This window comes from Somniosus microcephalus, unplaced genomic scaffold (genome assembly GCF_052327205.1).
Source record: "Somniosus microcephalus isolate GS21.2 unplaced genomic scaffold, FLI_Smic_1.0 unresolved_chr6, whole genome shotgun sequence".
NCBI classification, from domain to species: Eukaryota; Metazoa; Chordata; class Chondrichthyes; order Squaliformes; family Somniosidae; genus Somniosus; species Somniosus microcephalus.
In genome coordinates, this window is record NW_028225184.1 from 13,175,254 (window position 1) to 13,187,414 (window position 12,161).

General features: G+C 53.1%; 1 protein-coding gene across 1 annotated transcript in view; it reads right to left on the minus strand.

Moving 5' to 3' along the window:
* Nucleotides 1-6,125: 6,125 nt before the first annotated feature.
* Nucleotides 6,126-12,161, minus strand: part of LOC147087094 (CD48 antigen-like) — a 47,233-nt gene continuing 41,197 nt past the window's right edge. The window contains exon 7 of the mRNA XM_085978043.1: nt 6,126-7,584. Within this exon, the coding sequence (XP_085834169.1) occupies nt 7,516-7,584 (69 nt within the window). The 3' untranslated portion in view covers nt 6,126-7,515. The remainder of the gene's footprint in view (nt 7,585-12,161) is intronic.

A 12,161-nucleotide genomic window follows, 5' to 3' on the forward strand; every position in this document is an offset into this window, starting at 1 on the left:
AGAGGGCACTCAGTGGCTTTAGCGCCACTGGCCACGCCTCCCGCGATATTTAGCTGGGGCGCTAATGGCGGCGTTAGCCTGTTGCGCTGCGCCGCCACCGATGATGTCATTGGTGTGCACAGCGCCCCGCTACCGCCCCGATCACGATATTTGCGAGCGCCTGCCTCTGTAGCGCCGTTCGCAAATCGCGCCCGGTTCACGGGGCCTACCTGTGGCGGCAGTGGCGCAAATTAAGGTGGAGGTGCGGGGCGGCCGTTTTTTCGGCGGCCGCCTGCCAGCACCTCCGTCCCCGGCCTCCTGACCTCCCCCCTGCGGCAGTGCCGGCTGTTTTCCGAGAGCCCGGCACTGCTCCTCGGTGCCGGGCTCTTTTGCCAGCACTCGCGATCTCTGATCGCGCTGGTGCGGGCCCCTCCCCCTTAAGAACGGGAGGAAGGCCTGCCGTGCCGCAGCGCGCCGTGCCGCACGGTGTGGCGCTGCGGCGCGTTGCGCTGCGATATTCAGTTTCAGCGCCCGAAGAAGGACGCGGAGCACCTCAAGAAGCGCCCCGTGTCCCTCCTGGGGCGCTCAAGCTGAATTTCCGGCGGTCGCACCTGCTCCGGTCGCAGCGGTAATTGCGTCTCCACCGAATTTCTCCCCCCCTAGTTTCTAGCTTCTGTGAGCAACGTCGCCCTAATATTTCTAGGGTTACTTCCCAGGGTTCTGAAGGAAGTGGCCCTAGAAATAGTAGATGCATTGCTGGTCATCTTCCAGAACTCGATAGACTCTGGAACAGTACCCATGGATTGGAGGGTAGCTAATGTTACCCCACTATTCAAAAAAGGTGGTAGAGAGACAACGGGGAATTACAGACCGGCAAGCTTGACATCGGTAGTGGGGAAAATGCTAGAGTCTATTACAAAAGATGTAATAGCAGAGCACTTGGAAAACAGTGACAGGATCGGACAAAGTCAACATGGATTTACAAAAGGTAAATCGTGCTTGACTAATCTACTGGAATTTTTTGAGGATGTAACTGGTAAAATAGATAAGGGAGAACCAGTAGATGTGGTGTATTTGGACTTTCAGAATGCTTTCGATAAGGTCCCGCATAAGAGGTTAGCGTGCAAAATTAAGGCACATGGGATTGGGGGCAAGGTATTGACTTGGATAGAGAACTGGTTGGCGGACAGAAAGCAAAGAGTTGGAATAAATGGGTCGTTTTCCGAGTGGCAGGCAGTGACTAGTGGGGTACCGCATAGATCGGTCCTAGGACCCCAGCTGTTCACAATATATATAAATGATCTGGACGAGGGAATTGGATGTAATATCTCCAAATTTGCAGACGACACAAAGCTGGGTGGGAGGGTAAGCTGTGAGGAGGGTGTCGAGAAACTCTAGTACGATTTGGACAGATTGGGTGATTGGGCAGAAACATGGCAAATGCACTATAATGTGGATAAATGTGAGGTTATCCACTTTGGTGGCAAAAACAGTAAGGCAGATTATTATTTGAATGGCAATAGATTGGGAGAAGGGGAAGTGCAAAGAGACCTGGGTGTTCTTGTGCACCAGTCGCTGAAGGTAAGCATGCAGGTGCAGCAGGCGGTTAAGAAGGCAAATGGTATGTTGGCCTTCGTAGCAAGAGGGTTCGAGTACAGGAACAAGGATGTCCTGCTACAGTTGTACAGGGCCTTGGTGAGACCGCACCTTGAGTATTGTGTGCAGTTTTGGTCACCTTACCTGAGGAAGGACGTTCTTGCCATGGAGGGAGTGCAGCGAAGATTCACCAGGCTGATACCTGGGATGGCAGGAATGACGTATGAGGAGAGATTGTGTCGATTGGGCTTATACTCACTGGAGTTTAGAAGATTGAGAGGGGATCTCATCGAAACCTATAAAATTCTGTCAGGCCTAGACAGACTAGATGCAGGAAGGATGTTCCCGATGGTCGGGGAGTCCAGAACCAGGGGTCTAAGGATAAAGGGTAAGCCATTTAGAACAGAAATGAGGAGGAATTTCTTCACCCAGAGAGTGGTGAACCTGTGGAATTCTCTACCACAGAAGGCAGTAGAGGCCAATTCATTAAATATATTCAAGAAGGAGTGGCATATATTTCTTAAGGCTAAAGGGATCAAGGGATATGGGGAGAAGGCAGGGACAGGGTACTGAAATTGGATGATCAGCCATGATCTCATTGAATGGCGGAGCAGGCTCGAGGGGCCGAATGGCCGACTCCTGCCCCTATCTTCTATGTTTCTATAAACAATGCCCGCTTTTGGTTGCGAGCAGACAGTACAAAGGAAGATAAGGTGTTTGAGGCAGAGATAGGAATGGCCAACTCCCTATGAAGTTCAGTTCCCCTTATCTCTCAGAAGGCCAGCTGCATTAAACACTGCTTCTGTAACACTGATAACAACAAAGGCGGAGACCAAGGGGGAGAAATTCGGTATCGCCCATTTTGAGGCGCGATTATCGGCCGGGTGCAAAGTTTAGCACCCGGTGCAAATTATCGCCGCCTACTGCAATATTCGTCTCTGTCGCCCCCTGGAGGTGATTGGAGCGCTAAATCAGGTGCTACACACCTCTCTTAAGGCGCTAACACCGAGGAGCGAGGCGCTACCTCAGAGCGCTGGCGAAGCTCAGGGGATGTCAGTCAGCAATGGAACACAGACACACTGGCGCCGTCCAATTCTTAAAGGGGAGTTCTGACGAATGGTCATCGACCTGAAACGTTAACTCTGTTTCTCTCTTCACAGATGCTGCTTGACCTGCTGAGTTTCTCCTGCATTTTCAGTTTTTATCTTAAAGGGGAGGGTCGATCTTGCTCTGCATCCACATCCTGCTCATTGCAGCCTTGAATCTCGACCTGGAGAGACCTGTGCATCAAATCTGCTGGTAAGAACAATGGAGAGGCCCAGGGAAAGAGCTCAGAGTGCAGCCCCCACAGTCTCTTGAAAATCGATACCAGGGCAAATCAAAACCAACCTACAAAACTCCTTCACACAGCATTGAATCTCTCCAGAAGTCTGTCTCTCTCTCTCAGAGTGCGTGGTGCAAAAATGTCACCGAAAAAAAAAAGGCAGGAAGCGGTCGCCTTTAAATAGCGCTCCCCTAGTCCCTTTCCGACAGCATAGCGGTCCCCTCAACCTGTCGTTGCTAGCGGCAGGCGGTAAGGCAGGGGGGGGCGCCACTCAATATCCGGTCCGGGGCGTTGCGCACTCGACTGACGTCACGATCTGCCGGCGCAGGGGACCGTGGCGGTATTGTTTAGCGCCGCCGCTAAATGTCCGCTCAATTTCGCGAGAGGCGCAGGTCTCGCCGCGCCCGGGCGCTAGTTGGTTAGCGCCCCACTTATCGCCCTCTTAAGGCGCTAATGGGTGGCGCTAACAACTGAATTTCTCCCCACCAAGAGTCTGGTAAATATGCTGTGGTCCGCTATTTCTACAGTACAGGAATCTTTCATTTATCCGGAGGTTAAATGTCCGGAAAGTTCTATCTACCAGCAAAATTAAGGAGTCGCTTCAGAATTTTTTTTTTCTTTTCGTTGCTCCTTTTCTCCAGTCCTGGCTCCGCAAGCGTCTCTGTAGCTAAGCAGCAGCTTCAACTAGACGCTTGCAAGCTGCGCCGACTGTTTTGAAGCTGTTGCTAAGCAACAGGGTTTGTTGCTTCACACGGAGCTCCGAGCTCCGTATGTTTTAACATTAGCTGCACAATCGAGAGCATCCTGACGAACTGTATCACAGTATGGTATGGCAGCTGTAGCTACTATGACCGGAAAGCCCTGCAGCGGGTAGTCAAAACTGCCCAACGCATTACCGGCACCCGGCTACCGACCATAGAGCACATCTACCAGAAACGCTGTTTACGGAGGTCACGGTCCATCATCAAAGACCCTACCCACCCCAGCCACAGTCTGTTCGCCCTCCTGCCATCTGGGAGACGCTACAGATGCATTCGCACCCGTACAACCAGATTTAAGAACAGCTTCTTTCCCAGGGCTGTCATCCTACTGAACTCCACAAGTAAACTCTAAAGCCTGCACATCTGCCAATGCACTTTATTGTGGTTATGTTTATGTTAACAAGCCAAATGTATGTTGAATGTTTAAATGTCTTAATCTAAATGTACACTCTCGGGAGCCGCAAGCCTACATTTCGTTGTACTGCACTTGTACACTAACAATGGCAATAAAAGTTGATTATGATTAGCGCTGGTTTCTACGGCAGTTTTGATCTAACGGCACCAGCTCAGTCCCGTCGGTGCCGGATACCAGAAAGTTTCCTGTAAGAACATAAGAAATAGGAGCAGGATTAGGCCAATCGGCCCCTCGAGCCTGCTCCGCCATTCAATAAGATCATGGCTGATCTGATCCTAACCGCCAATCTCTATCACAGAACCATCTCCTGAATCTAACAGAATTAGACACACGAAATAGGAGCAGGATCAGGCTACACGGCCCCTGGGCCCGCTCCGCTACCCACAGGGCCATGACCGATCCGAACCTAGACTCACGTCCAAATTCCTGCCCGCTCCCCGTAACCCTTAATTCCCTTTACTTCTAGGAAACTGTCTATTTCTGCTTTAAATTTATGTAATGATGTAGCTTCGACAGCTTTTTGGGGCAGCATATTCCATGGACCTACCACCCTCTGAGTGAAGTAGTTCCTCCTCATCTCAGTTTTGAAAGAGCAGCCCCTTATTCTAAGACTATGCCCCCTAGTTCTAGTTTCACCCATCATCGGGAACATCTTCCCTGCATCCACGCGATCCAACCCCTTCACAATCTTATATGTTTCAATAAGATCGCCTCTCATTCTTCTGAACTCCAATTAGAGTCCCAATCTACTCAACCTCTCCTCATACGTCCATCCCCTCATCCCCGGGATTAACCGAGTGAACCTTCTTTGTACTGACTCGAGAGCAAGTATGTCCTTTCTTAAGTATGGACACCAAAACTGTACGCAGTATTCCAGGTGCGGTCTCACCAAGACCTTGTACAACTGAAGCAATACCTCCTTATTTTTATATTCTATCCCCCTAGCAATGAAAGCCAACATTCCATTGGCCTTCTTAATCACTTGCTGCACCTGCATACTAACCTTTTGAGTTTCGTGCACCAGGACCCCCAGATCCCTTTGTACTTCAGTACTTTCCAGTTTCTTGCCATTAAGATAATAACTTGCTCTACGATTTTTCCTGCCAAAGTGCATTACCTCACACTTTCCAGTATTGTATTCCATCTGCCAAATCTCTGCCCACCTACTTAGCCTGTCTATGTCCCCTTGCAGGTTTTTTATGTCCTCCCCACTCACTACTTTCCCCCTGTACTTAGTCAAAGAGGGTTAATATGATGGTCAAGTATCCCATCATGCTTCGCAGCTACCTAAATGCTACATGTTCAGTTTATATATATTTCCTAATACGTGAAGCTAAACATCCTTTGAATGGTTTCTCGTACTATGGCTTTGGCTAATAGATTTAAAGACTAGAGGATTCAAGCTTTGATTCACAAGTCTATTTTTGCAATCCAACACGATGGTGAAATTGCCAAGGCAGTTTGATTTGATTTGTTTCAATGTGAAAAACCTAATTTTCCTCCCGTTGTATTCAATGTTTTTACCGTATTTTGGAAAGCCATCTTCTACCTCAACTCCATTTCCCTGCGTTATCCCCATATTCCTTAATTCCCCCAAATCTCTCGATCTCTGTCTTGAATATACTCAACGACTGAGCCTCCTGTGGTAGAGAATTCCAAAGATTCACCGCCCTCTGAGTGAAGAAATTCCTCCTCATCTCAGTCCCGAATGGCTGACCCCTTATTCTGAGACTGTGACCCCTAGTTCTAGACTCCCTAGCCCGGGGAAACATCCACCCTGCATCTACCCTGTCAAGCCCTGTAAGAATCTTATATGTTTCATTGAGATCACCTCTCATTCTTCTAAACTCTAGAGAATACAGACCCAATCTATTCAATAGCCAGGAATGTGCCTGATTCATTTGCTTCCTCACCACTTCCCAGTCAGAGGCTATTAACACCGCCTAATTTGATTCCTTTTGGCACAGAATTAAGAATTCTCGAGGGCAATTAGGAATGGGCAATAAATGCTCACCTTGCCATCCCAGGAACGGCTAAAAAAAAACTGAAAGCCTTGCACATAACTTTATTGAGAGAATAAAACATTCGGAATTAGTATGGAGTCTTCTGCAATGTGCTAAAATTGTTCTTTTCAAAAGTGCATGGAGGTTGGAGAAATTTCGTACCTTATTGCAATGTTTTAAATGTAACAAGAACCGAACGAATCCAATTCAGAAGAAAATGCCTCAGAGACATTGTAAGCAATGTTTTACAAGAGCAAATTGAATCATGAAATGTTAACCCTTTAATTGAGACACAGAGAGCGAGTGCAATTAATTCACCACCAAAAAAACCTCCCTTCAATTGCATGTGAAGATGGGAAAAACACAGTCAGGTATTAAATAATACGTGGGCTGACTCGTTCTCATGATCCAACCCCCCATCACTCTCACTCCAGAGACTTAAGCACAAAAATCTAGGCTGACACTCCAGTGCAGTACTGAGGGAGCGTTCCACTGTCGGAGCGGCAGTACTGAGGGAGTGTTACACTGTCGGAGCGGCAGTACTGAGGGAGTGTTACACTGTCGGAGCGGCAGTACTGAGGGACTGCTGCACTGTCGGAGCGGCAGTACTGAGGGAGTGCCGCACTGTCGGAGGGGCAGTACTGAGGGAGCGTTACACTGTCGGAGCGGCAGTACTGAGGGAGTGCTGCACTGTCGGATGGGCAGTACTGAGGGAGCGCCGCACTGTCGGAGCGGCAGTACTGAGTGAGTGCCGCACTGTCTGAGGGGCAGTACTGAGGGAGCGCCGCACTGTCGGAGGGGCAGTACTGAGGGAGCGCTGCACTGTCTGGGGGGCAGTACTGAGGGAGCGCTGCACTGTCGGAGGGGCAGTACTGAGGGAGCGCTGCACTGTCTGGGGGGCAGTACTGAGGGAGCGCTGCACTGTCTGGGGGGCAGTACTGAGGGAGCGCTGCACTGTCTGGGGGGCAGTACTGAGGGAGCGCTGCACTGTCGGAGGGGCAGTTAATCAATTTAAAAATTAAAGCCCCAAAGCAATGAAACTGGCCTGTTCACCTCTTCATTGCTGGCGGGATCTTGTTGTGCGCAAAATGGCTGCCACACGTACCGAAGGGGCCGCCTTTGGGGCCATTGCAAACCTTGGGGGATGTGCCTGTGCGTGCACTGTGTTGCGGCGTGCTTTAAATAAGAGTCTTTCTGCGGCTTGTGTCTTAGAAAGGGTATTAAGCTGAACCAGTGGAGACAAACAGTGACAGAAGCACAAAAATTATTGAGGTGGGACATCTAGTTCAGTTTGAGCATGAGCATCACAGGGGTGAGCATACTGTCCCCCTGGAGCAGCATCCAGCCCAGACACCCTCAGTTCCAAGCCTCATGGGACTCGAGGCGTTTGTTGCCTTCATCTGAATCTCTGTCTCTTTCTTTGCCCGGACTCGCTCTTCATGAGCTGCATCCGCGCTGTACCACGGCGTAGATTGTTGAAGTTTGCTCCTGCCTTTCATCATTAGTCTGTGATTTCAAGAAACGTGATGTCAAAAAAAAAAGAATTCGTAACCTGTCGTAACTTCAGCTTGCGACTTCGACCCCAAACTGACCACCTCCATAAAATCGCCCATCTCCGCCCTTCCCTCAGCTCATCCGCTACTGAACCCCTCCTCCATGCATTTGTTACCTCCAGACTCGACTATTCCAACGCTCGCTTGACCGGCCTTCCACGTTCCACCCTACGGACACTTTAGGTGATCGAAAACTCGACTGCCTCCGTGTCCTAACTCGCACCGAGTCCCGTTCACCCATCACCCCCTCTGCTCGCTGAACTAAATTGGCTCCCGGTCCGGGAACGCCTCGATTTTAAAATTCTCATCCTTGTTTTCAAATCCCTCCATGGCCTCCTCGCTCCCTCCCTATCTCTGTAAACTCCTCCAGCTCCCTACACCCCTCCGTACCTCTGTAACCTCCTCCAGCCCCTACACCCCTCCCTATCTCTGTAACCACCTCCAGCCCCTACACCCCTCCCTATCTCTGTAACCTCCTCCAGCCCCTACACCCCTCCCTATCTCTGTAACCTCCTCCAGCCCCTACAACCCTCCCTATCTCTGTAACCTCCTCCAGCCCCTACACCCCTCCCTATCTCTGTAACCTCCTCCAGCCCCTACACCCCTCCCATCTCTGTAACCTCCTCCAGCCCCTACACCGCTCCCTATCTCTGTAACCTCCTCCAGCCCCTACGCCGCTCCCTATCTCTGTAACCTCCTCCAGCCCCTACACCCCTCCCATCTCTGTAACCTCCTCCAGCCCCCACACCCCTCCCTATCTCTGTAACCTCCTCCAGCCCCTACACCGCTCCTTATCTCTGTAACCTCCTCCAACCCCTACGCCGCTCCCTATCTCTGTAACCTCCTTCAGCCCCTACACCCCTCCCATCTCTGTAACCTCCTCCAGCCCCTACACCCCTCCTTATCTCTGTAACCTCCTCCAGCCCCTACACCCCTCCCATCTCTGTAACCTCCTCCAGCCCCCACACCCCTCCCTATCTCTGTAACCTCCTCCAGCCCTTACACCCCTCCCTATCACTGTAATCTTCTCCAGCCCCTACACCCCTCCCTATCTCTGTAACCTCCTCCAGCCCCTACAACCCTCCCTATCTCTGTAACCTCCTCCAGCCCCTACAACCCTCCCTATCTCTGTAACCTCCTCCAGCCCCTACACCCCTCCCTATCTCTGTAACCTCCTCCAGCCCCTACACCGCTCCCTATCTCTGTAACCTCCTCCAGCCCCTACGCCGCTCCCTATCTCTGTAACCTCCTCCAGCCCCTACACCCCTCCCATCTCTGTAACCTCCTCCAGCCCCCACACCCCTCCCTATCTCTGTAACCTCCTCCAGCCCCTACACCGCTCCCTATCTCTGTGACCTCCTCCAGCCCCGACGCCGCTCCCTATCTCTGTAACCTCCTCCAGCCCCCTACACCCATCCCTATCTCTGTAACCTCCTCCAGCCCCTACGCCCCTCCCTATCTCTGTAAACTCCTCCAGCCCCTACACTGCTCCCTATCTCTGTAACCTCCTCCAGCACCTACACCCCTCCCTATCTCTGTAACCTCCTCCAGCCCCTACACCCCTCCCTATCTCTGCAACCTCCTCCAGCCCCTACACCGCTCCCTATCTCTGTAACCTCCTCCAGCCCCTACACCCCTCCCTATCTCTGTAACCTCTTCCAGCCCCCTACACCCCTCCCTATCTCTGTAACCTCCTCCAGCCCCTACACTGCTCCCTATCTCTGTAACCTCCTCCAGCACCTACACCCCTCCCTATCTCTGTAACCTCCTCCAGTCCCTACACCCCTCCCTATCTCTGCAACCTCCTCCAGCCCCTACACCGCTCCCTGTCTCTGTAACCTCCTCCAGCCCCTACACCCCTCCCTATCTCTGTAACCTCTTCCAGCCCCCTACACCCCTCCCTATCTCTGTAACCTCCTCCAGCCCCTACACCCCTCCCTATCTCTGTAACCTCCTCCAGCCCCTACACCGCTCCCTATCTCTGTAACCTCCTCCAGCCCCTACGCCGCTCCCTATCTCTGTAACCTCCTCCAGCCCCTACACCGCTCCTTATCTCTGTAACCTCCTCCAACCCCTACGCCGCTCCCTATCTCTGTAACCTCCTTCAGCCCCTACACCCCTCCCATCTCTGTAACCTCCTCCAGCCCCTACACCCCTCCCTATCTCTGTAACCTCCTCCAGCCCCTACACCCCTCCCATCTCTGTAACCTCCTCCAGCCCCCACACCCCTCCCTATCTCTGTAACCTCCTCCAGCCCCTACACCCCTCCCTATCTCTGTAACCTCCTCCAGCCCTTACACCCCTCCCTATCACTGTAATCTTCTCCAGCCCCCGACACCCCTCCCTATCTCTGTAACCTCCTCCAGCCCCTACAACCCTCCCTATCTCTGTAACCTCCTCCAGCCCCTACAACCCTCCCTATCTCTGTAACCTCCTCCAGCCACTACACCCCTCCCTATCTCTGTAACCTCCTCCAGCCCCTACACCGCTCCCTATCTCTGTAACCTCCTCCAGCCCCTACGCCGCTCCCTATCTCTGTAACCTCCTCCAGCCCCTACACCCCTCCCATCTCTGTAACCTCCTCCAACCCCACACCCCTCCCTATCTCTGTAACCTCCTCCAGCCCCTACACCGCTCCCTATCTCTGTAACCTCCTCCAGCCCCGACGCCGCTCCCTATCTCTGTAACCTCCTCCAGCCCCTACACCCCTCCCATCTCTGTAACCTCCTCCAGCCCCTACACCCCTCCCTATCTCTGTAACCTCCTCCAGCCCCTACACCCCTCCCTATCTCTGTAACCTCCTCCAGCCCCTACACCCCTCCCTATCTCTGTAACCTCCTCCAGCCCCTACACCGCTCCCTATCTCTGTAACCTCCTCCAGCCCCTACGCCGCTCCCTTTCTCTGTAACCTCCTCCAGCCCCCTACAACCATCCCTATCTCTGTAACCTCCTCCAGCCCCTACACCCCTCCCTATCTCTGTAAACTCCTCCAGCCCCTACACTGCTCCCTATCTCTGTAACCTCCTCCAGCACCTACACCCCTCCCTATCTCTGTAACCTCCTCCAGCCCCTACACCCCTCCCTAACTCTGTAACCTCCTCCAGCCCCTACACCGCTCCCTATCTCTGTAACCTCCTCCAGCCCCTACGCCGCTCCCTATCTCTGTAACCTCCTCCAGCCCCTACACCCCTCCCATCTCTGTAACCTCCTCCAGCCCCCACACCCCTCCCTATCTCTGTAACCTCCTCCAGCCCCTACACCGCTCCCTATCTCTGTAACCTCCTCCAGCCCCTACGCCGCTCCCTATCTCTGTAACCTCCTCCAGCCCCTACACCCCTCCCATCTCTGTAACCTCCTCCAGCCCCTACACCCCTCCCTATCTCTGTAACCATCTCCAGCCCCTACACCCCTCCCTATCTCTGTAACCTCCTCCAGCCCTTACACCCCTCCCTATCACTGTAATCTTCTCCAGCCCCCTACACCCCTCTCTATCTCTGTAACCTCCTCCAGCCCCTACAACCCTCCCTATCTCTGTAACCTCCTCCAGCCCCTACAACCCTCCCTATCTCTGTAACCTCCTCCAGCCCCCTACAACCCTCCCTATCCCTGCAATCTCCTCCAGCCCCTACAACCCTCCCTCTCTCTGTAACCTCCTCCAGCCCCTACACCCCTCCCTATCTCTGAAACCTCCACCACCCTCTACACCCCTCCCTATCTCTGTACCCTCCTCCAGTCCCTACACCCCTCCCTATCTCTGTAACCTCCTCCAGCCCCTACACACCTCCCTATCTCTGTAACCTCCTCCAGCCCCTACAACCCTCCCTATCTCTGTAACCTCCTCCAGCCCCTACAACCCTCCCTATCTCTGTAACCTCCTCCAGCCACTACACCCCTCCCTATCTCTGTAACCTCCTCCAGCCCCTACACCGCTCCCTATCTCTGTAACCTCCTCCAGCCCCTACGCCGCTCCCTATCTCTGTAACCTCCTCCAGCCCCTACACCCCTCCCATCTCTGTAACCTCCTCCAGCCCCCACACCCCTCCCTATCTCTGTAACCTCCTCCAGCCCCTACACCGCTCCCTATCTCTGTAACCTCCTCCAGCCCCGACGCCGCTCCCTATCTCTGTAACCTCCTCCAGCCCCTACACCCCTCCCATCTCTGTAACCTCCTCCAGCCCCCACACCCCTCCCTATCTCTGTAACCTCCTCCAGCCCCTACACCGCTCCCTATCTCTGTAACCTCCTCCAGCCCCTACGCCGCTCCCTTTCTCTGTAACCTCCTCCAGCCCCCTACAACCATCCCTATCTCTGTAACCTCCTCCAGCCCCTACACCCCTCCCTATCTCTGTAACCTCCTCCAGCCCCTACACCCCTCCCTATCTCTGTAACCTCCTCCAGCCCCTACACTGCTCCCTATCTCTGTAACCTCCTCCAGCCCCTACGCCGCTCCCTATCTCTGTAACCTCCTCCAGCCCCTACACCCCTCCCATCTCTGTAACCTCCTCCAGCCCCCACACCCCTCCCTATCTC